The 20,811-nt window shown below is 40.9% G+C and overlaps 2 protein-coding genes across 2 annotated transcripts; one reads left to right on the forward strand and one right to left on the reverse strand.

Annotated features, from left to right (window-relative positions):
* Positions 1–14,450: 14,450 nt before the first annotated feature.
* cmtm8b (CKLF-like MARVEL transmembrane domain containing 8b) lies at positions 14,451–18,432 on the forward strand. The gene is made up of 4 exons (XM_076737875.1): positions 14,451–14,618; positions 16,084–16,257; positions 16,415–16,534; positions 17,732–18,432. The coding sequence occupies exons 1-4, from the start codon at positions 14,487–14,489 to the stop codon at positions 17,816–17,818; spliced, it is 513 nt and encodes a 170-aa protein (XP_076593990.1). The 5' UTR covers positions 14,451–14,486; the 3' UTR covers positions 17,819–18,432.
* A 110-nt stretch (positions 18,433–18,542) lies between these two features.
* Positions 18,543–20,053, reverse strand: LOC143324330 (zymogen granule membrane protein 16-like). Its single transcript, XM_076736704.1, has 5 exons — positions 19,977–20,053; positions 19,716–19,842; positions 19,171–19,270; positions 18,761–18,853; positions 18,543–18,674 (listed from the first exon to the last, which is right to left on the reverse strand). Exons 1-5 carry the CDS (start codon positions 20,026–20,028, stop codon positions 18,543–18,545), a joined length of 504 nt encoding a protein of 167 aa, XP_076592819.1. The 5' UTR covers positions 20,029–20,053.
* Positions 20,054–20,811: the final 758 nt, after the last annotated feature.

The following is a 20,811-nucleotide window of genomic DNA, read 5'->3' on the forward strand; positions in this document are numbered from 1 at the left end:
ACACACAGACACACACACACACACACACACACACACACACATATGCATTATTTCAGCATCATTGCAATTCAGAATGTCACTGGCATGAATACGTCTCCAGACACTGTTGTTTCCAATGTTATTCCTATTATTATTATTATTTTTTTAAACAACACTTGGTTATCTTGTCATTATTGGTATTTGTATTCTTCATGCTTTAGCAGCAGGAGAGAAGAGGGGGTGGGCAAGAGGGATTTGATCCTCGGGGCAGAAAGAGAACACATGTGGTTGCAGAAGCAGGGGTCATAACCACTCGTCTATCCTTTAGCACCCATGTCAGTAACTTTTACAATCACTTACTGATCCCATACCAGCACATAGGTAACATCTCAGCGGAAAACAACGGGGAAAAAATGCACTTCAGATCTCTTTCACCCATGAACCTTTGACCTGTAAAATGATGGATGTAAGTTTAGTCTGGTCTGACCTGAGGCCTGTACGGATTTTGGATCATATTTGGATACATTTCCATGGAGGAAAAGTCATTCTTGTCTGTTTTTCTCAGCGTGGAGTCACATGGGGAATTGTTTTGCCGTGTGCACCTTGACCGAAGTCAAACAGAACACCTTTAATTCAGAGACAATAAAAATCAACCAGAAGTAATGCTTGTCAGCAGACCAGTGTTTGCACATGGTCTTACAATAACACCTGCAGCATGGAGGAAATGCATTTTCCCAAATCAAACATCACCACGATATGTAAAGGTTGTCTTTAACGATGGCCTCGTTTGACTTCTTTTAACTCCTCACAAAATCCGCAAGTGGTCTGAAAACACGTATGTCGCTGAGGCACGCAGCAAGATAAATACTGCAAGTAGAGAAGCAGAAAAGCAGAATGAAGGGCAGAGGAGCAGAGCGAGGAGGAGAGAGAACTTAGCAGGCAGAGAGACAGAAAAACAGACAGATTTTCAGACAGGCAGGCAGACAGATAATCTGTGGATTCAAAGGAAGGGAATGTCATTGATCTCCCAGAGGACAATACAATACTGGGCCCTCTGCAATGTTACCACCAGCCCTATACACACACCCACACACACACACACACACACCCACACACACACACTCACACTGGCACACAGGGGTCAGACCTTTTGGGTGTGGTGGTGAATAGAGTCTAATTCCTATTCAGTCAGTTGGAAGCTGTCTAAGTCTATAGAGAGTCATTGTCAGGGAGCATTACCCACCACGCCACACACCACATCAGCCTACACAACGACCATGCGTCCCTTTGGCTTTCTTTCATGACTATTTAAAAAAAATTTCAAAGTCGTCATCATCCACTCCATTTCCAGAATTACATTTTATCATTGGGGCAAAGTTGAGGCGATCACACGGCAAAGTTCACCTGTAGGTCAGTCAAGGTAAATGGAAAGGTTTTATGATTCAGTTTTCATTGTTTTTAGCGTTTTGTGTTGTTTCCACGCAGTCCAATGGCCTCCCTGAGCAGAACACAGATAGTGAGTTTACATTGTGCTCCAACAAACAAGCACCTAAAGGAGAAAGCTATGATTAAACGGGTTTCCTTTTCTAGTTTGGCTGTTATCTTTGTGCCATCCTCTTCATCACTGTCTTTACACAGTCCCGCTCATCAAGGCAGTTGTGAGTTTTTATTTAGGACTTTTACTTTCGCAGTTTTAATAAGGCAACTTTTGTCACTACATCCACCTTTAAACATGCGAACATTCACCACCTGAACTGTGAGCATATATTAATCTACCGTATTCTTCCATACTGACAGTCACAAAGCAGACAAATCATCATCCTGTAATTACTGTTGCATATCAGCTGATATGACAATGAAAGCCAGAATGAATGTAACCTATATCCTTATAGATAGCTCTTCCTAATTCTGTTGAGCTAACAGAAGCACCAACCTGACTGTCTGAAAACTGTAATAACTGCATAATAATACTTTTTTCTAATTCTAGTTAATTCATCCATCAAAATTTGGCACTGGCTTGCTTTCAACTTTTTACTGGCGTGTCCAGTATGTTTATGAAGTGTTGAATATCCACGTATGTTTGAGTGTGTTCTTGAAATGAAACCTACAGAGGTTGTACCTCACAATCAAAGTGAGAGCCAGACGCACTGTTTTAAATGTTTTAGTTGTGTGATCATGGTTCATGACATACAGTAGGGTGAGATGATGAATGATAAATGGTACAAAATCAAGTGGACTAAAGGGAACAAAACCTCCACACTGAAGTCTGCCATGTGAATATTTTTATTATCTTATCCCAGGAGACTGAAAATGCCTTGTAAAGTGGCAAAAATATATATATCTCTAGTTGGAAAAAACCCATCTCTGTAACATACATTTTCTGCAGAAACCACCAGTTTCCCAAAATACCCTAAAACAACAACGTTTTTCCAGAGAGAAAAACTGAATTCTCTCTTGACAAGCATGTTCCCATGCATTATCAATGCTTTAGCTCGGCCCCATGGTGATAAAACATTTTCTACACATGAGAGACAATGTTGGCTGTCAGTTACTTAAAAGAAATGTTAAAACTGGAGCTATGGTTGTTGGAAACACAGAAAATATAAATAATGAACGACAGCTGGAAAAAAGAGAGCCAATTACAGAGAGAGCTGGGAAACTGATCCTTGTCAATAAGAGACAGAAATGGACAGAGATCGATCCATGGGGTTTCAGGACATGTAAATATTTACAGCCTGGCTAGTCAATACAGTGAGAGGAGGAGAGAGTGAATGTTAAGAACAAAGAGAAAGGCAGAGAGATCGACAGACATGGGGAGAAATTTAGAGAAAAAAGCAAGGAACAAGGGCTGATTGGACAGAAAACAGGAAAGTAATTCGACATGCACACACGCATACATACACACACACACACACACACACGCACACACACACACTCATGCACAGCCCACTGTGATAATGGTGACATTTGCAGTGTGCCAGTGGTTGTGTGCGGCTGGCTGATGGCCCACAGCGATGGCCTTTAGAAGAGTGACAGGCCAAAATTACCATTAAGAGCCAGCAGTATTAACTCCATTATATATACACCTCTCTCTCTCTCCCTCTCTCTCTCACACACACATACATACACACACACATACATACACACACACAGAGTTCATCTCCTTCTATTACAGCTCTATGTGAGTTCAATAGCTTAATAACCTCTGTGATGGAAAGATTTTATTGGTCTCTCTTTCTCCTCTGCTCACCTATCTGTCCCTCTCTCATCTGCTCCTGCTTCCATTCGTTGCTCCCTGCAGCCAGGCACTCTCCACCTCCTCTGCTCTTATCAATCCTCTGATATCTCCTCTTCACTTATCTATTTCCTTTCCCATCTCAACTCTTTCTTTCTTTCTTTCTTTTTTCTTTCTTTCTTTCTTTTCTTAAAGCTGCTCTGTCTGTTCCTTACAGCTCTCCCTCTACCCTTATCTATCCACTACTATCTCTTCATCCATCTCTTCCCCAATCTCTCCTTTGTTGTCCAAGTTGTCCACTTACATGTAGTTAGTATTTCAGCAAAGTCTCAAGTCAGTAGTTGGATTAAAACACCAAATCATGTTGTTTCTGATTCACACCGATGGATCGTTGATGAAGTAACATATTAATTTCTAAAAACATCAGACTTGTGGTGAAAAACTTACTGAATTGTATCGTCTTTGTACCATAAATCGTATCAGCGAGCACACCCTCTTTTTATCATCTAAATAATCTATCCGAGAACAGACAGTGTAACTTTTAAAGATTCCTTGGTTTACTTCTGCAAAGGTCTTTAACAAATGTAAACCAAAAAGCACTCAACAGGCTCTAACTAGAACAACATGTGGCTGCTACATCAAGAAAAGAGATCACAGTGCTCCACTTTCAACATACTGGTTCCCCATTTGTCTTAGGAGTGACTTCAAGATTTCATGGATTGCTTTTAATGTTCTTCATTGCCAGACTCTAGATTATATTTCAAAGTTGCTCTCCCTTTATTTGTTCCCGGTGCATTATGTTCCTTTAAATCACTTCTTAAAACTCATTTGATCGATTAGGCTCTCAATACCTTTGATGTCTTTCATGCTTGGCATCTTTTTTTGTATTATTCCCTGCACATCTTGGGTTTTACTGGCCTTCTTTATTGCATTGCTTCAGCTTTGTTTTTATTGTTTTATGTAAAGAACTTATTGTCATGCTGGTTTTTGAGACGTGCTCCAGAAATGAATCAATAGCTTTCCTTTGATTGTTAGCTAAGTCATATTTATGTATGTGGGTGATTTTTCTAGTACATGCACAGAATACAAGGCAAAGAAAATAACAGCGAACACAGGTTTTAGTCTTTACATTATGTTTACATAACCTCAGCAACACTGCAGGACAGAGCCTCACTGCCTAACAGCTTTTCCTAACTATACTGACCTTGGCAGCAGGGGACAGACAGGCAGGGCAGTAACCAGACAGATGGACAAATAGACTGGCTGTTACTCTACAGGCTGCTTTATCTTCTGGTCTGTAACGTCAAGGTGGGAGGCTGTGCACGGCCTCGATGCATGTGTGTGTATGTATATGCGTGTGCCTGTGTGTCTAAGCGAGCATGAGAGAGAGCTATAGCTTGTATGTGAGACTTTGTGTGTGTGTGTGTGTGTGTGTGTGTGTGTGTGTGTGTGTGTGTGTAATGTCTGCGTACGTGTGTGTTATCAGGGTAGTGCAGACTCTGCTGTCCAGCGGTGTGTGAGATGAGACAGAACGAACGATTTACCACCATGAAACACTAAGCAGACTATTAAACACACACACACACACACACACACACACACACGTACACACACACAGGGAAACACACACATGTGCACAGAAACAGCCACATACAGACATGCTTTGCACCCGCGCTCTTATCTGTTATACTACACACACCACACATACACACACGCATGCACACACATACTCATATTTAGCAATAGTGTTATCAGAGGTCACTACTGGTCCATATCTTGGCCGGGGGCAAGCACTTGGGTCTGTATGATGACAGGCATATCTGCAGATGGGAAACTAACCAGCCAGTGGCCCACCACTCAACCTCACACAGCGCACACTCAAACACAGTACTTTGCTAATACTGAGTTGGAGCCCAATGATGGATCTGTGAAGAAACTGCCTTTCAGCTCACACCCTTCAACAAGCAGGTCAGGAGCAAGGTCAACTACAGACTGCACTGTGGAGCTGGAGTCAGCATCAAGCCAAAGAATAAGACACCCCCCCCCCCCCCCCTTTGCCATCTTTTCTTCTTGATTTTGGAGAAGTTTCTATCAAAAGTTAATTATTGCCTTTGCACTAATTATTAAAACTGAGCGAGAGTTCTGCAGCACATCTGCAGATTCCTTTGAGTGTTTTTGTTCAGTATTAATGTGTGAAGCAATGTGGGCCTTTTCATTTTGCATGATGCAAACTCAACATGTTATTAACTATGAATCAGAGAACCGCACTGGGAACACAAGCAAGAACAGTCTGAATGATACTCATTCAAACTGGCACATGATTCAAACAAAAACAAGGCCACAAAAAGACTACTATGCTGCTAAAAGTCATTTTGTAGGGCGTGTTGGGCAAATGGACGTACTTCAAATTTGGGAAAAAAGAAAGAAGAGAAAAGTCTGGCGCATCCTTCAAAAGATACTAAATCTTTCTTATCAACAGAAGTTTTGTCAGAAGGATGAAGACTTTGCACAGAAACGCACATACTTTTCACTAATTTTGAGACAACAAATGTCAAACTATGATACTTTCTGAACCTTCAGTCAGATTTAACCCAGCCACGTGGCTACACATTATCACTGCCTTGTGACCTCACTACCTTTAGTTTTGAACCACAACCTGCAATAAGGCAGACCAGGCTTCATCATCATCATCATCATCATCATCATTATTTGAACTTAAACTCTTCAAGAGAAGGTTGAGAGTTTATTTTTTGTTCCAAAATCTGACAATTGAGCATCAGTTTCAAAACAACATTGGGTTTAGAAGCTCTCTCTCTCTTTTTTTTATACTTTATCATTATTTTATTTCATTTCATTTGTGTTTGGAATAGCTTTCCTTCAAGGCAAAATACAATTTCATCATGCTTTCTTCAGTGTCACACGTACTATTGAAAGGTTGATCATTATTGCTTCTTACATTCAGTGTTGTCTTCATGAGAACTTCTCAGCCTGTGGGAACAGTTTGATATTGTCTCGTGTGCCTGGTCAGAGCCTTGGAGAAAAAGATGACATCATCAGGGTTGTCTTGGTTTGGGCATAGAGACTACTACACATTTGGGTAGTGTAGAGTACTCTCCAGACATGGAGGGTCATGGAGGGAAAAGATGCTATTATTTGCATTTTGGGGGGTGTAGCATTCACTTATTGCTATACAAATAAGTGCCAGCCAGCTTCAGATGCCTTGGCACGAACACTGATGGAGAAAAATAAACAAATAATTCGGCTGTATCTGTACAGGATATTTAGGTTGGAGGCTATTTGGCTGGCCTCTTATATTGGCACTATCAGCAAGGCCTCTGTTACAATCCCAACAGAAACAGGCTGAATTAGCCCATCTATTTGGCTGATATAACAAAACAATAGCAAACAAATAATAGATCCACCATTATAGGACATTATGGCCTAAAGGCCTCAAAGCATTGTGGGTGTCACAACTCACCCAACATTTGACTTGAGAATGAAATAGAAATAATTTCTCCTCTCACATCAAACACGCCAAGGTCCCAAAATGAAAAAATATAACAATCATTTTTTGCCTCAGTTAATCGTGATTTGACAAAAATCCTCAATAACCAGTTGTATGATTACACTTTTTTGGGTGATGGCTTAACCTGTAAAAATGAGCCAATCAGTGCAGAAGCTTTTTAAATTGGACGTGTGAGACATTTTAAATCCCCCATTCCCTGAAAGTTACTGAAGACAAACCGCTGGCAACCCAAGGGTTTTGTTTATTTTGGGTATTATGCCAAAAATACGAGCTAGACGCTGCTACACAGATCAAGTCTGAATATTATTCAAATAAATTTCCCAATCTCAAGAGACTTGTTTTACTCAAACTTAAAACGTACACTTTCTAGACAAATTTACAATTTTTTTTTGGTGGAGAAAAAACCAACAAAAACACAAGTTCAGATCACACGAACTGCTCCTCCAGGCAACACCTCACCTTTATTAAGCATTCTGCATCCAAATTTCACATCACAGCTATATGCAATTATCAGACAGTTAGTTATTACTGATCAAGGGATTCGTATTGATCAGTCATTAGTCATTATCATTGCCCCAGTACACGGACCAGCTTTACAGGTTCACATATAAATAAACTCACACTCTAAACTGGAAAGATAACACGACTGCTAAAAATAAATGACGAATAAGAAAAGGCTTGTTAAATTAAAAATAATAGACTTAAAAATCTATTTGGGTCTCTGGAGAACCTCCCTGCCTGCTGATATTTGTTCTGTTCCATTCGTTCTGTTTTTATTGTCTAAGTACCTCAGGCCAAACCATCACCAAGTGTCTAGCTGGGGGTGGGGGGTTTGGGGGGTTGGGGAAGCAGCCAAGTTGAGGCAACACTCTGCTGCTGCTTTCCCGGATTTACATTCAGGAGCCATTTTCTGATTCTGTTACCCAGAATTCAGTCCGAGCAGGTCTCTCTCTCTCTCTCTCTCTCTCTCTCTCTCTGTCCGTCTCCCTCTCTCCACCTCTATCACTCCCTTCGTTATTACTGTCCACTCCACAAGAGAGTAAAGGAAGAGAAGCAGGGGGTGGGGGTGGTGGAGGGTTAAGAGGAAGGGAGGTGGAAAGAAGGAAAAGGTGAGAGAGTGAGAGAGAGACACAGAGACACAGAAAGAGAGAGAGACACACACACACACACACACACACACACACACCGAGCGAGACAGAGAGACAGAGAGAGAGACAGAGAGAGGTACAGAGAGCTCTAGCTATGTGCTGAAATATTCATGTTGGTGCCAGCAGCTTTTCCATTCCCCGCTCAGCAGGGGGCTGCTGTTTGATACATCCATCGCTCGCTCTCTCTCCCTCTCTCTTTGCTCACCCCCTTTCCCCTCCCTCCCTCCCTCCCTCCGTCCCTCTGTCTCTCTTAACTAGTGAGGTTAGTAGATAGTAAATGCTCATCGAGAGACGGAGGGCCGATCTCTCCCTCAGCCAGGACAAAGCAGAACTGTCCCTCGGCTTTCTCATGTTCCACCCTATTACCAAAAATTACACAAATCTTTTGGAAATCAAAGCTTCTGCACACGAGTCTCTCTTGCATACTGATTAATTGTCATAAATGACCGTAGACTGCATGTAAAGGATTCAGAGAGTATTACCAGCTGCTTGGGGTGGATGATATGATAACATATGTTCCAGGAGTTGAAATTTGTCTCCCTTCAGTGATTTTGCCGTAACGTTTATACCTTTGTGGCTATCACTTAAATATTTCTGGGTGTATGCTGAACATCGTGGGCAATTATTGAGCAGGACTGCTTTATGCTGATATTGGATTTTTGCATCAGTGTGATCAATAAGTTGATTTGTAATTCACTGTATTAGATGGAAACATTCCCATTTGGTCTTTTTATCCATAAAGTTTCTCAACAGATTTAAAATTTATTACATTGTGACATATATTGATATCTTAATTTAAACTTGCACATACTATGAGCGAGGATTTTACGAACGTCACCCACTTTTATCAGCAGCCCATTTAATATTACTTTTAAAAAAGTCAACAAAAAATAATGAAAAATAAATCCTTCCATTTCAAATCAGATTTCAAAAACATCAGCTGCATTGTAATATTTGAAGGTTAGAACGATGTTTACTTAATTCTCTATGGTCCATTGGTAGACATTAGTCAGTAATATATACACAATGCCAATACACCTGCCTGTCGGTGATGTTAAATGAACTGAAATTTAAGTGATATCAGCTCACTCTATTAGTCATTAACTCAGGCTCGACAAGGTGAAAGCTGACATGGCTTCTTCTCAACTGTTTCCTAATTAGGAGCATTCATTTATTATTTCGCACTGAGCTCCATCCTCAAATAGCTACCAGCTAGTTCAGCATCACAGCACAGCTGTTTATTGAAGAGTTACTGTCAAAGCATGTTTTACCTCAGCCAAACACATATGGGCAGCAACACCCAAGGCAAACAGAAAAAGATAACCGAATGGTCCCCTCTGTCCTATAATCACGGGTATGACCTGTGGGGAAATCGTCTCTTTTTGAACAGGTTGATGTTAACGAGGCTGATGGTGAGAATTAAGCTCAAGTTGAGGACAGAGGAAGACAAGTGAGAAAAGGCAGCTAAGAGAACTACACAGAAAACAATGTTTGGTGTTGTATCGTCCCACATGTTTCAAGAGGTAGTTACTTGGCTCTGATAGATGCCGGTGTCCTTTTAAAATGATATCTTTTCACTCTCACTACAAGTTTTGCACACAGCCAAGAAAACAATCCAAAGGAAAGCAGCTGAAGTCAGAGACAGAGGGCGAGGCTGTGCCTTTCGGTGTACAACCGCATCATTTTATTTAGAACTGATGTCAGGGCTGGTGGTTAAGCAGGGAGGGGCTGCCTGTACGGTGACACTGGATACGAGCATGATGTGTGTATATGTGTTTGTGCGTGAGTGTGTGGTTGCATTTAACCAGCACATGTGTTGGGGGATGTGGCAGATGTTGCAGAGGCAAGGATTAGTGTGTGTGTCTTTAAGTGTGTGCATTAAAAATATCTTCGCCACAGCAGGAAGCCACAGTGGCCAATTACAGTGCAGCATCTGGGCTTGCACACATTTATTAGTGTGTGTGTGTGTGTGTGTGCGTGTGTGTGACAGTGGTGAGGCTTTGTGTCACAGCAGCAGAATCTAAACACACACCATGAAGAGGAAGAAGACAGAACAGGGGAGAGAGAATTAGAGGGAAAGACAGCAGAGTAAACACAGTGTAGAAAAGTAGACAATGGTGAGAATGGAAAAGACACTTTAAGGTTGGGAGGGGAGTGGAGAAAAACAAAATAAAAGCTCTGTCATCTTCAGCAGAGATGTGACAGAGTGCTCTTTTTCTCTCCACACTCTCAGGAAAGACGGTGTAGAGTGGAAGTACAACCCCAGCAACAAAAGGTACAACTGCACATTTTTAGTCTATTGCATAATTCCCTCTGGAGTCTGTGGAAAAGTAATTCCATCCATTTCATTTTCTCTTTTTCAATTAAATCACTGCTCATAGGCTGACTGAATAACTGATGGATGACTGTGAGCCATCGGGCGGCCTGGGTTCACTTAAACTCCATTTAAATGAACTGAATCAACACAGGAAGTGAAATGCTACAACATAAAGTTCATGTCCAGATACTATGATGAATTTCTGCTTTCCTTCAATAGATATTTAGTTGTTTTAGGTAAATGACAGTTGTGGTCCCATGCTAAATTTATTCTGAGTATGATCGTGATTCTGTAGTTTGGTTGGTGCACTACATTTCTCTTACTTGCATACCCTGCTAGTGTATCACATGTTTAATAATACAATTGAATAAATGGGCAAAGGGAAATCTTGTCTATCTTCATTATTATTATTATTGTTATCATTAGTTAAACAAGCAAAAATATAAAAAGGTATTCCCATATAAGGCCAAGGAGAGTGTGGGTGCAAAACTACACAGAAAAACATTACAAAAAAAAGTGAAGTAACCATTAATCACCTGTGCACTTCAAGTCTTTCTGAGGTATTTCTGAGAGTTAAAGGAGAAACCCAATTTAATTGAGCCGCTGAGACAATAGAGCATAATAATTACTGTACAGAATCTAAGAAAGCGGCTACTGCAGGAGGCACTCGGCTATTGATGAGTGGAAAAGCCTGCTGTATTGCTGCTAATGATGATTAGGTCTATGCGAGATCATGCTGGCTACCAGATATTCATTGATATGATCCAGCCCACTAATACCTGTATGCTCATCAGTGATGTGAGCATTTTCTGGCATTAAAAAGGTTTTTATCTACTGTAGATGTTCCTTCGACATCATCAAAAGCTTTGGGTCATTCCGCAAACCCCATTCATCTCTACATGCTGTACATTTATATATGAAAAGTTAAGTCTGGTCAGCAAACAAACGCAGTTCATGCGGGCAGTTCTTCATGCCAATTCATTTTGATGAATAGCCGAGCGCACGCCACAACTGAGGTCTCACCGTATCGTTATAAAGGCCACTGCGGGGACGAATAATGGTGCCAGATGATTGGGGATGTAAAAAGAAGAAACGTGAAGCTTTACAGTAGGCGGAGCAGGAAGAAAAGCAGGAGAAAGGGCCAGCAGAGGAAGATGGAGATTGCTTTCAATGAGTACGAAAGCTCTCAAACAACTTTAGAGCAACTCCAATCGACCATGTCATCAATCAAGAGTTTCCCGTGTGTGTGGCTGCACAGAGAGTCACCTCTAATGTGAACACATCGACAAGTGGCTTCCATTATTCATATGTTCGGTAAAGATGTGTTGGCGGCACGTTTTGTGGAGCGCATCTTCGTTAAAAAGCTTGTGTGTGTGTGTGTATATATATATATAAGATTAGAAAGTGTAAGACTGTAAGTGCACTTTATTGGGCACCCAAAACAAATGCGATGCATGTGCAGAGTAGAAACACAAACACATGAGAGACCAAAACACTACATTACAATGTCCTGTATTTTAGAGATAGAACTTATTGGTATTTAATATAAATAAAATCAGAATACAGCCACTGGTCCTCTACACCAGAATATTCCACACAAAGAGTACAACTAAGGAGGGTTTCATTGAGTTTATTAAGGAGTCATGTGTACAATTAACCTTCCAAACAAGGAGATACACACAACACAGAGCACAACTGAAACAGTCTGACAAAGGGAATTCCTAAATAGGTAAAATCGAAGACTTTCTGAAGGTGGTCACGCTCAATGTGTCAAGAAATAATTAAGAATGTGCCTTGAAATTAATAAATGACATTGAGATTGTGTTTCCATGTTTAATTAATTGACAGACAGTGAAATGACCCCAGTCCTGCTGTGATAATTAGCTCATATAGGAAATCTGTTGGTCGCAAAGAAAGACTAATGTCTCTTAGTGCAGGCTGTCGATCCCGTATGCAGAAATGCCTTGGCTGGTCTTTTTTTTTATTTCTTTCTTTTATTATATAGCCAGTGAACAGCACAGGGAAGTCAAGAAAAGCTGGCCTGCTGGTTCTGTAAATGCAGAGTAGTGCAGACTATGGATTGCTGCAGTGGAAATATTGCTGTACAGAGCAGAATGTGCTCATCAGGGCAGAATTAGTCTATCAAGTAGCATAAGATAAAGCATGTAACATATCCAGTCAGATAATACATGGCCCACGCTATTGACTGCAGCACCACAAAGCATCTCAGTGTGAAGGTTATTGGTATGTGTTACAGGGGAGGACGAGCTCTTTTGATTTCACTCAAAAAAAAAAAAAGCTTGTTGGCTTCATTGACCTTTAATATGTTGAGACTTTAAGAATTTATGGTCACCTGGTTGTTTCAGTCACTTCTGTCTTATCAGAGTTAAAGCTGCTCTGGGGAACTGCTCTCACAGCAGAGAAGCAAATAATCTCAACGATTAGATTCAAATGCAAATGAAAGGAAAATCTGTTTCGTAAAGATGGATTCTTGGTCATCAATATATATACACCCTGCGACACTTTCTCCTCTTCTCTACTCTGAGAAAGCACCACCATCAGCACACACGTGCACAGCTCATGTTCATGCCATTCAATCTTCCAAGTTTCTGCTCTATGCAGACAGGCTTAATGCACACATGCTTCTGTGGGGACGAAGCGTTTAGGTAATAGTTGAATCAGCCATGTTATCGTGACTGTAGTGCTGCCTTTTCCTTATCAACAACACAAATAGATGAGTAACAAATAAAACAAGTGACACGCCCTCAGTGGCGTCAGTTAATCAGCCCGGCGCCTCTTGTTGGCCTCAACCTTGCATCTTTTGTCCCTGTACCCTGCTGGTTCCTCTCATTTCTGTCCCTGTGTAACTACTGCCCCCCAGTGGTTAAAGCCACTCATTTCCACCACAGCTGCACTGCAGCAGGAGCGCACTTTTGATAGCAGGCAGGGTTTTAATTGGACCATAAATCTTTCTTTCCTTTTAGTGGTCTGAAATGACTTAATACAGCAACAAGGTTTCAGCAAGATTTTCGCCTTAAAGGCCCCCTGACTCAAAAATCTACTTTACATTTTTTTTTTTTCTTCAATTAGATGTTTGACCTTAGCTGCGCAGAATGACGACGTTGACATTAGAGGGCTGTTTTCACATTCATCTGGTGAAGGGGGACGTCTCTCTGTGCTCACTTTAAAACTCTGAAACACGTGTATAAATGAGCGTCATTCACAACTAGCTTGGATCCAATCGTGATCAATATGCACCTTACACGAGTGTGATTTGGAAACGTACACCTGCAAGTCCCCGTACACTGAGAATGGACTGTGTGGACAGTGAAGCAGGAGACATCTTGCATCCAGTAGTCAAACTTTTGAAATGAGTAGATAGATAGAGTAGGGGGACTAGATTTAATTTGAAGAATCTTTAACAAAATAATTGAATCTGTTTCTGGAGCGTTTATGTCATGACACAGAGGGGGGCTTTGAATTGGTCTCAGTTCATTTGACTGAAACTGATGGGTTTGCAGAATAAACCTTGACACAGGTAATGCATGACAGTGTGTATTTGTTGGCCTTGTATTTAAATACCTTTACATCAGGAAAGGCAGCCTGCTCTAATAAGTCAGCTGCCTTTTCAGTGTATTAGTATATTAACAAAATCCTTCACATCAGGCTTTAAACCACAACCTTTCCTTCTTTGTCTTATGGTTGCTTCTCTTTCTGCTGTTGTCGTTCTGGTTTAGCAGCCCTATTTCTCTTTGATATCGAAGCATCCTTAAATGCACCACGAAAATAAATTGTCCATTGTGGTGGATTACCTTACTCAAGCGAGACTGAATCTCTGCAAATTGATTTTCACCGTATCACTGAAAACAACGACAGCCTTGAGTGAAGCATTTCAGCCTCAGTAATCAATAATTGTAGTTCGGGGGCTAAAAAATGAAAATAAACAATAAAAGCATAAACAAAGCAGAGACAGAACAATAAATCTTGCAGGTAACCATCTTTCTGTCTATCTTCTTTAGGGCTAAATTGGCTCTCCTGTGTAAGCATGTTAACTTTTTAAAATACCAAACAGAGAAAAAGGTATTTTTTCTTCAGTGAGTGATTTTTAAATGCAAGTGAGCGAGACGATTTATATATGCAATAGTTATCAACATGTGAGCTGACATACAGTATTAATCAGTTCAAAGAGGGATGTCCTTGTCCGAGCCTGAGACCGGAACACAACTTCCTCTCAGCAGCAACAACTGGACTGAACGCACAGGCTGCCGGCCTCAGTGCGCCATGGACAGAGCCGCTGGGGTGGCAGCCCGCAGGACTCCTGCAGTACCTGAATGCAACATCTCAACCTCCACCTTAGCCTTCGACCAGAACTTCACCACAACGGCCAGGGGACTACTCCTCCTGGCTGAGATAGTAAGTGTGAACATGGATTTTAATGTGCTCAGTGTTTGAAGAGTGTATTATTAGAAAAGTTTGAGATGTTATCACATTTAGAGTCGATATCATGAAGTTACTAGTTAGTAAAAACCGATTGATAAGCATTATCTGCAAGGGGCAATCATTTAAGAGATTATGACGTTAAAAGTCACAGTTAGTCTATGTAAGCTATGTGAACATGTTCTCGGAAACACACACACACACACACACACACACACACACACACACACACACACACAAAGTGGTTTGGGGTGTTTCTGGTACAGTACAACACATACAGTATAGGCAGTAATTCATGAATCTCTCGCTCCGTCTGGATGTGTATTTCATGAGTAACAAAAGGACAGATTGAATTTTGGGGTGTTTCTTTGACTAACTTAGGAAAACTAAGAACTTTGCATCTATGAACATAGGAAGTTAACCAAGAAAAAACAAGCAAAAAAAAAAAGTAAATCACCCCTTCCTCCTCTCCCTCTCTCATTGTGTCCCTTCCTCTCTGAATCAGCTGAGGGAAAAGTCAGGACAGTCTCTCTGTAAATACAGTCTGGCTGGCTGCCATGCAGAGCTGGGCACGCCACTGTTGGAGTCATCGGATTGCAAATGACTGCAACAAGTTTTATGTGTAATCTAATTGCAGACTAATTACCAGATTGTGGGATCATATATATCTGTGTAACTTAAAATCATATGTACATTAGATGATGATAAAACAATGAATATGACATCTTGAAAACACTACATTTAACTGTATATTCTGACTCTTTGCGTTAAATAGATGTGACAGGTGCACCGGCTCTTTGATGACACCCGGTAACCTACACCATGTTTTGTTAAAATAAACTAACGCTGCTTAAAGTCTTGCTTCACGCCAGAAAATGTTTTCTTTCTGTGATATGAAACATCCAACAGGAATCTTATTCCGTGATGCAGGAAGGGCGGGTTTGCATTAGCGTTGGAGGGGGGGGAGATTCAGTTCCTCATGACAACACATTGATTCAGCGGGGATGGGTTGTGTTGGGTTTTATGGAATTTGGAAATTAAACAAATGAATAGCACAGTAAGCTTTTAACAACAAGTTTCTTATGTTTTTTTTTTTTTTTAGTTGGGTTTATTTTAATTCTGCCAACTGGCCAAGATGAACTGCCTCAAAATGCTACATTTCATGCCTCATATCTATCTCCTGTTCAGATTTCACTGGTGAAATAAATTAGGGTTTGTAGCTTGTAGTCTCTCTAGACAGTATTTCATAGAAAGAACAACTGTGCCGAATATTTTCTTCACTCAGTGCAGATATGATAACGTGCTTAGGTGGAAAAATATAGGCAGTCATACCTCATTTGTCTCTTCTCACCTCTCTTTGCCTTCTATTTCCTTCTTTCACTCTGAAGTAAATCAAGAAAAATCCCAGGGACTTAAATTCCTCCCCTCCCCTCTCCTCCAGGTGTGTGGTATGTTGGTGTGGATTCTAGTAGGGGGAACGGAGTATTTTCATCTGCCTGCTCTCTGCTGGGTGATGTTTGTTGCCGTCTTGTGCTGGACTCTGACCATTTGCCTGTTTGTGATCTACCTCACCGGAGCCCACAACAGGATACCACAGGTCCCCTGGACGACACTGGTAACACACACACATACAGTCTTGTTTCCGACACAAGACTTAACCGAACCATAACATAACCACCTCTAACTCTAACCCTATTGTGAAGCTTTGTGTTTTAACAGGTCTGACTGCTCTGTCTCTTTTGTGTAATTCACTGTTTGTGTCTTTCTTCTAGTCGCTGTGCCTGAACTGTTGTGCCACTGCTCTGTATCTGGTGACAGCAATCGTAGATGCTTTCATAATCAACCAGGCCATTAGGGGGCGACACAACTACAACTGCTGGGCAGCATCTGCAGTAAGCGCTCTCCTCTCAGTGTGATCGGTTGAGGGAAATGTTCGTCCAAAACATCTCTGAAGTTTGTGTGTCCACATTACACACAAAAAGACAAGAGCAGCCCGGTGTCAGCAAAACAAGTGCAGGCTGCCTCCTTGAATTTGAGCTCCCTTCAGAAACACAGAGAACACTACACAGCTGGGCTGAGCAGTCCTTCCTCTGACATGTGAACTGAACATTGTGTGTGAAGTTGGCCTTTTACAGTAAGTGCGTTTAGGAACCAAACAAGAATTCTGATTATTACATTTGGTATTTCTCCAACAGAACTATATCCCTGGCTGTGGGCAGAACATTTTGAAACAGCCTTTATACAACCCTTTAGTATAAAAGTCTAATGTCTAATATGATGGCACAGGTAAACAAATAAAGAAAATATGTAAAAATGTACCAGTTGTGCCACTGGAATCTGGACTCAAGGCAGTGTATCTGCTGAAATCAAGTACCAATCCAACACCAGTGCTCTCCTTTCCCCAAGTTTGAAATACATAGACCTCACAGTCAAACCCATTGGCATTGTGGTAGGAATAATGCAGATTGCATCACGAAATCCAATCCAATGACAACTGAGGGACAGATAAATGACCTTATATACCTGCTGTATCATATTAGCTGCAATCTTTTTCAGCACAATGAGTTTAGTAATCAGGCTATAACTGGATTCAATACAGTAAATATTCATTTTAAATACTAATCACAATCTAAATGTTATTCTTGTCGTAACTTCTTCAAAGTTAGCAGAGATCTCCCTGCCATAAGCTTGCACTACATGAGCTGTTGGGAGAAGTTTGTCTTTAGGGTTTTCTGCCAGGAAGCCGTTTCTGGCCATTTTGGATATTGCATTCAAAGGCTGTGCACGGGTAATCCACCAGAGGGAGGAACAACATGTGTCTGATTGCATACAACAGGTTTTTTCAGGAAATAATTCAGTGAAATTTTTGGAATCATGTTGCTGACATAGAGGTGTCACAAAATAGCAAATGTGATACAACTGGTGTGACATACATGTGTGTTATGTGGACACACAGATTTCACCAGTGCTTTGACTTGGAGTGAATAGCTGAAGTCATGAGTGAATTACACTTTTTACTCCTTCTCATTGTGTCCATCTACTGTCCCGTGTTCATTTCTCGCCTTCTCTCCACCTTTCATGCTTTTCAGTTCTTTGCCTTTCTCACCACACTGTGCTATGCAGGAAGCAGTTACCTGAGCTACCGTGGCTGGAAAACCACAGAAGAGGGCCAGTAGAAGAGAAATATTGTTCAGACTTCCTCTGTGGATCGAACCAGGACAAGGCTCCAGTCAAATTACAACTTGTTATAGACACAGTAAATATGAACATGATAGGGTATCTTTGTTGCATGTCATATTTTTAGCAGACACACATTGAGGCAGAGCGGGCTTTTGCTCTCAGCAAAGCTTTTGTGAACTCACAGTAACTACTCAGGAGTAAAGCTGAGTTCATTGAGGACATTTCAGTAAAATAAATGGAATCTGATAGACGATTGTACAATTTTCAACATGTCTGCTGTTGTGTACACTTTCATGTAAATTTAAGAGCATTTTGTTGCTGGACTGAGAAGAAACTTTTTTTGTTTTTATTTTGTTGCTTTATTAACTGTCCATAATTGCCGGAAGCTCACAAAACAGAATTTAATATGCTTCAAAGAGAACATTCCTGCAACCATTTAAAAGATTCAGAAATAAAAGTGTGAAATTAAATCCCCTTTATTTGATGAATGAAAAAGTACAGGTTATGACATGTGTATGTGCATGTTTAGTAGATCCTGTATGACTAAGTTTATCTTTAGCAGCCACCACTGACTTTATTTTGTCATTGTTAATAAAACCTTGTTGCCTGATACACACAATTTTCCAGAGGCACCCAAAAAGTGATATAATATAACAGCGCACATATGTATGATAATACATGTCGCAGTAATTAAGAGGCATACATTATTTCAGTTGGTCATTATACGAGGAAGCCGGTGCTGTACACCTCCCCCCAGTGAGCTGCCAGTGAAGTAATCCCAGCTCCATTGGTGCGGCCACTCAGCATTCTGAGCTCTGATTCCGGACGAGGTGGGTAGAAGTTGAAGGAATTCTGAAACACAGCATCAAAAGTTCATATATGAGCATGAGTATGAGGGTTGATAATAACAAGAAACAGAAAGCGTAGAAGGTAAAGACCTGCAGTGGCTGGCCGGCGGTCAGAGTGCGCCCTCTGGAGGTCACAAATTTCACCTCACAGATGTAGAGGGTGCTGTGGTATTTACCAGAGACCTGAAACATGACAGCATGAGCACATTGACACTGTTAGTGTGTTTAGTCCCCGATAAACAAATGATGTGTTCTATACATAATGATAGATGAATATAGTGTAAACCAAATTACAGTACATACTTCTAATACTTGTAATACTTCCTGGACCTGTACAATAACAAGTTTGTCTAATTGTTAAATTAGATATCACTTAAATAAGTACTACATTCAGATGGTTAGATGTTAATGATTAGAGACATTAAAGGCATTGCGTTATCAAAGTTTCTTTTCTGAGACACAATGCTTCTATCAGACTTCCCATCAATGAAGTCTCTGACCTGAACAATGTCCTCGTCACTAAATAGGTCCAGCTCCTGCACTTGGCCATTTGCACGACCAGCGATTGGAGTCCATATATTTCCGTACCTCAGCTGGAGTCTGCAAGGACAGACACAGGAAGAGAGAAAAACTATTAAACACCAAAGATGATCCCTACAAGGAAACGTGACAGCAGTAAATGACAGAGAGATCAAAGAGAAAAAACTAGGCAGAGTCATAATGTAGCCAGGTATTGTAATGAATAATTGAATGGACAAATTTTCCACCAAACTGCATGCTGGATAATAAAACAAATGGAGAATAATGCATTTAGGACAGTCACCCTGATTTTTGACCCAAACTGAACAGTTATTACCACCGTCAGTGACTAAATGCATTGGGCTCAGGTTCTGTGCAAGGGAAGACTGAAATAATATAGAAATCTGGGGTGACTTTAGCTAAAACAAAAAAATACATAAATGTCTCCCTCTTTTGACCCCAACCTCCCTGTAATAGCTTTCACTGAGTCCCTAACACATGTGGACACAAAGGAGGAGAGACTAACCCAGTGATGTAAGCATTGGACAACTCCCAGACCCTGATCCCAGTGATCTTTCCCTCTCCCTCTAAGGAGAAGGACGTGCCAGAACCACCTCCAACAGCAGGAGAGAAGGAGTAGCTCACCAAGGAAGCTGGAGAGTGAAAAAAGAAAAGAAAAGAGTTATTATGTGAAGGACAAGAATTGCTTCTTGTTTAGACTTCACTGAATTTATTAATGTACAAAAATTGGCATCAAAAGGTGTCAACAGATGGGTTAACTTCTTACGTTGTGCCAGGCAGCTGGTGCACAGCACAGCAAAGACCAGGAGGGAAAACATTTCGGTGTGTGAAGGCAACCGGAGACAAGACTGGAATCAGAAAGCAATTCAGTAAGCATCATCATTAACATCATCATCATCATATACTTGTCAACAGCGTGGAACCGGTCCGACTGAAAGTCAAAAATAAATATATACAATTTCTGATATGATGGAGAAAAATAAAATCATAAGAATTTGAAGAACCAGCACACACAGACACAGCGCTACGATCCACAGAGTTCAAACCTGCAGATGCTGATGTTTGAACTCACCTGCAGCCGAGATCTCTTGAAACCACCTTGAGTCCTCAGCGGAGTATGAGCCGACACTGATGCTACTGGTACTTATATAGTGTCATGACCTATGCCATCACCCCTCACCACACATGCACTAACATTCCTACAGCCTTTGTGAGAAGAACACACCTGTTTCAATTGGTGTTAATTACTGTTCTAGGACATTTTAAAGTCAGCCAGGGAGAGAAAATTATTTTCTGTCTTGTAAAGAAGTTCAGCAACATATTTTGTACTAGACTTCTAAGCAGTCCCACCCAACTTCATCCAGTTTGGAAACTGCAGTGTTCTAGATCTTTTCATCATATCGCATTATCTTCATTAGCAGATTCCAGTTACTCATAATCTTGATGGTTGGGCTTTAATTGCTGCTCAAGCGAGAGGGGTGTGTATCAACATGAGACGTGAGACAGTTGAGAAATGTAAATGTTATAGTACTTTTTATCCAGAAAAAACGCAGCTCTCATTTCTACTTAAAGGCCAGTCTCTCCAAATGGTGAAAACATTG

Source organism: Chaetodon auriga, chromosome 8 (assembly GCF_051107435.1).
Source record: "Chaetodon auriga isolate fChaAug3 chromosome 8, fChaAug3.hap1, whole genome shotgun sequence".
NCBI lineage: Eukaryota > Metazoa > Chordata > Actinopteri > Chaetodontiformes > Chaetodontidae > Chaetodon > Chaetodon auriga.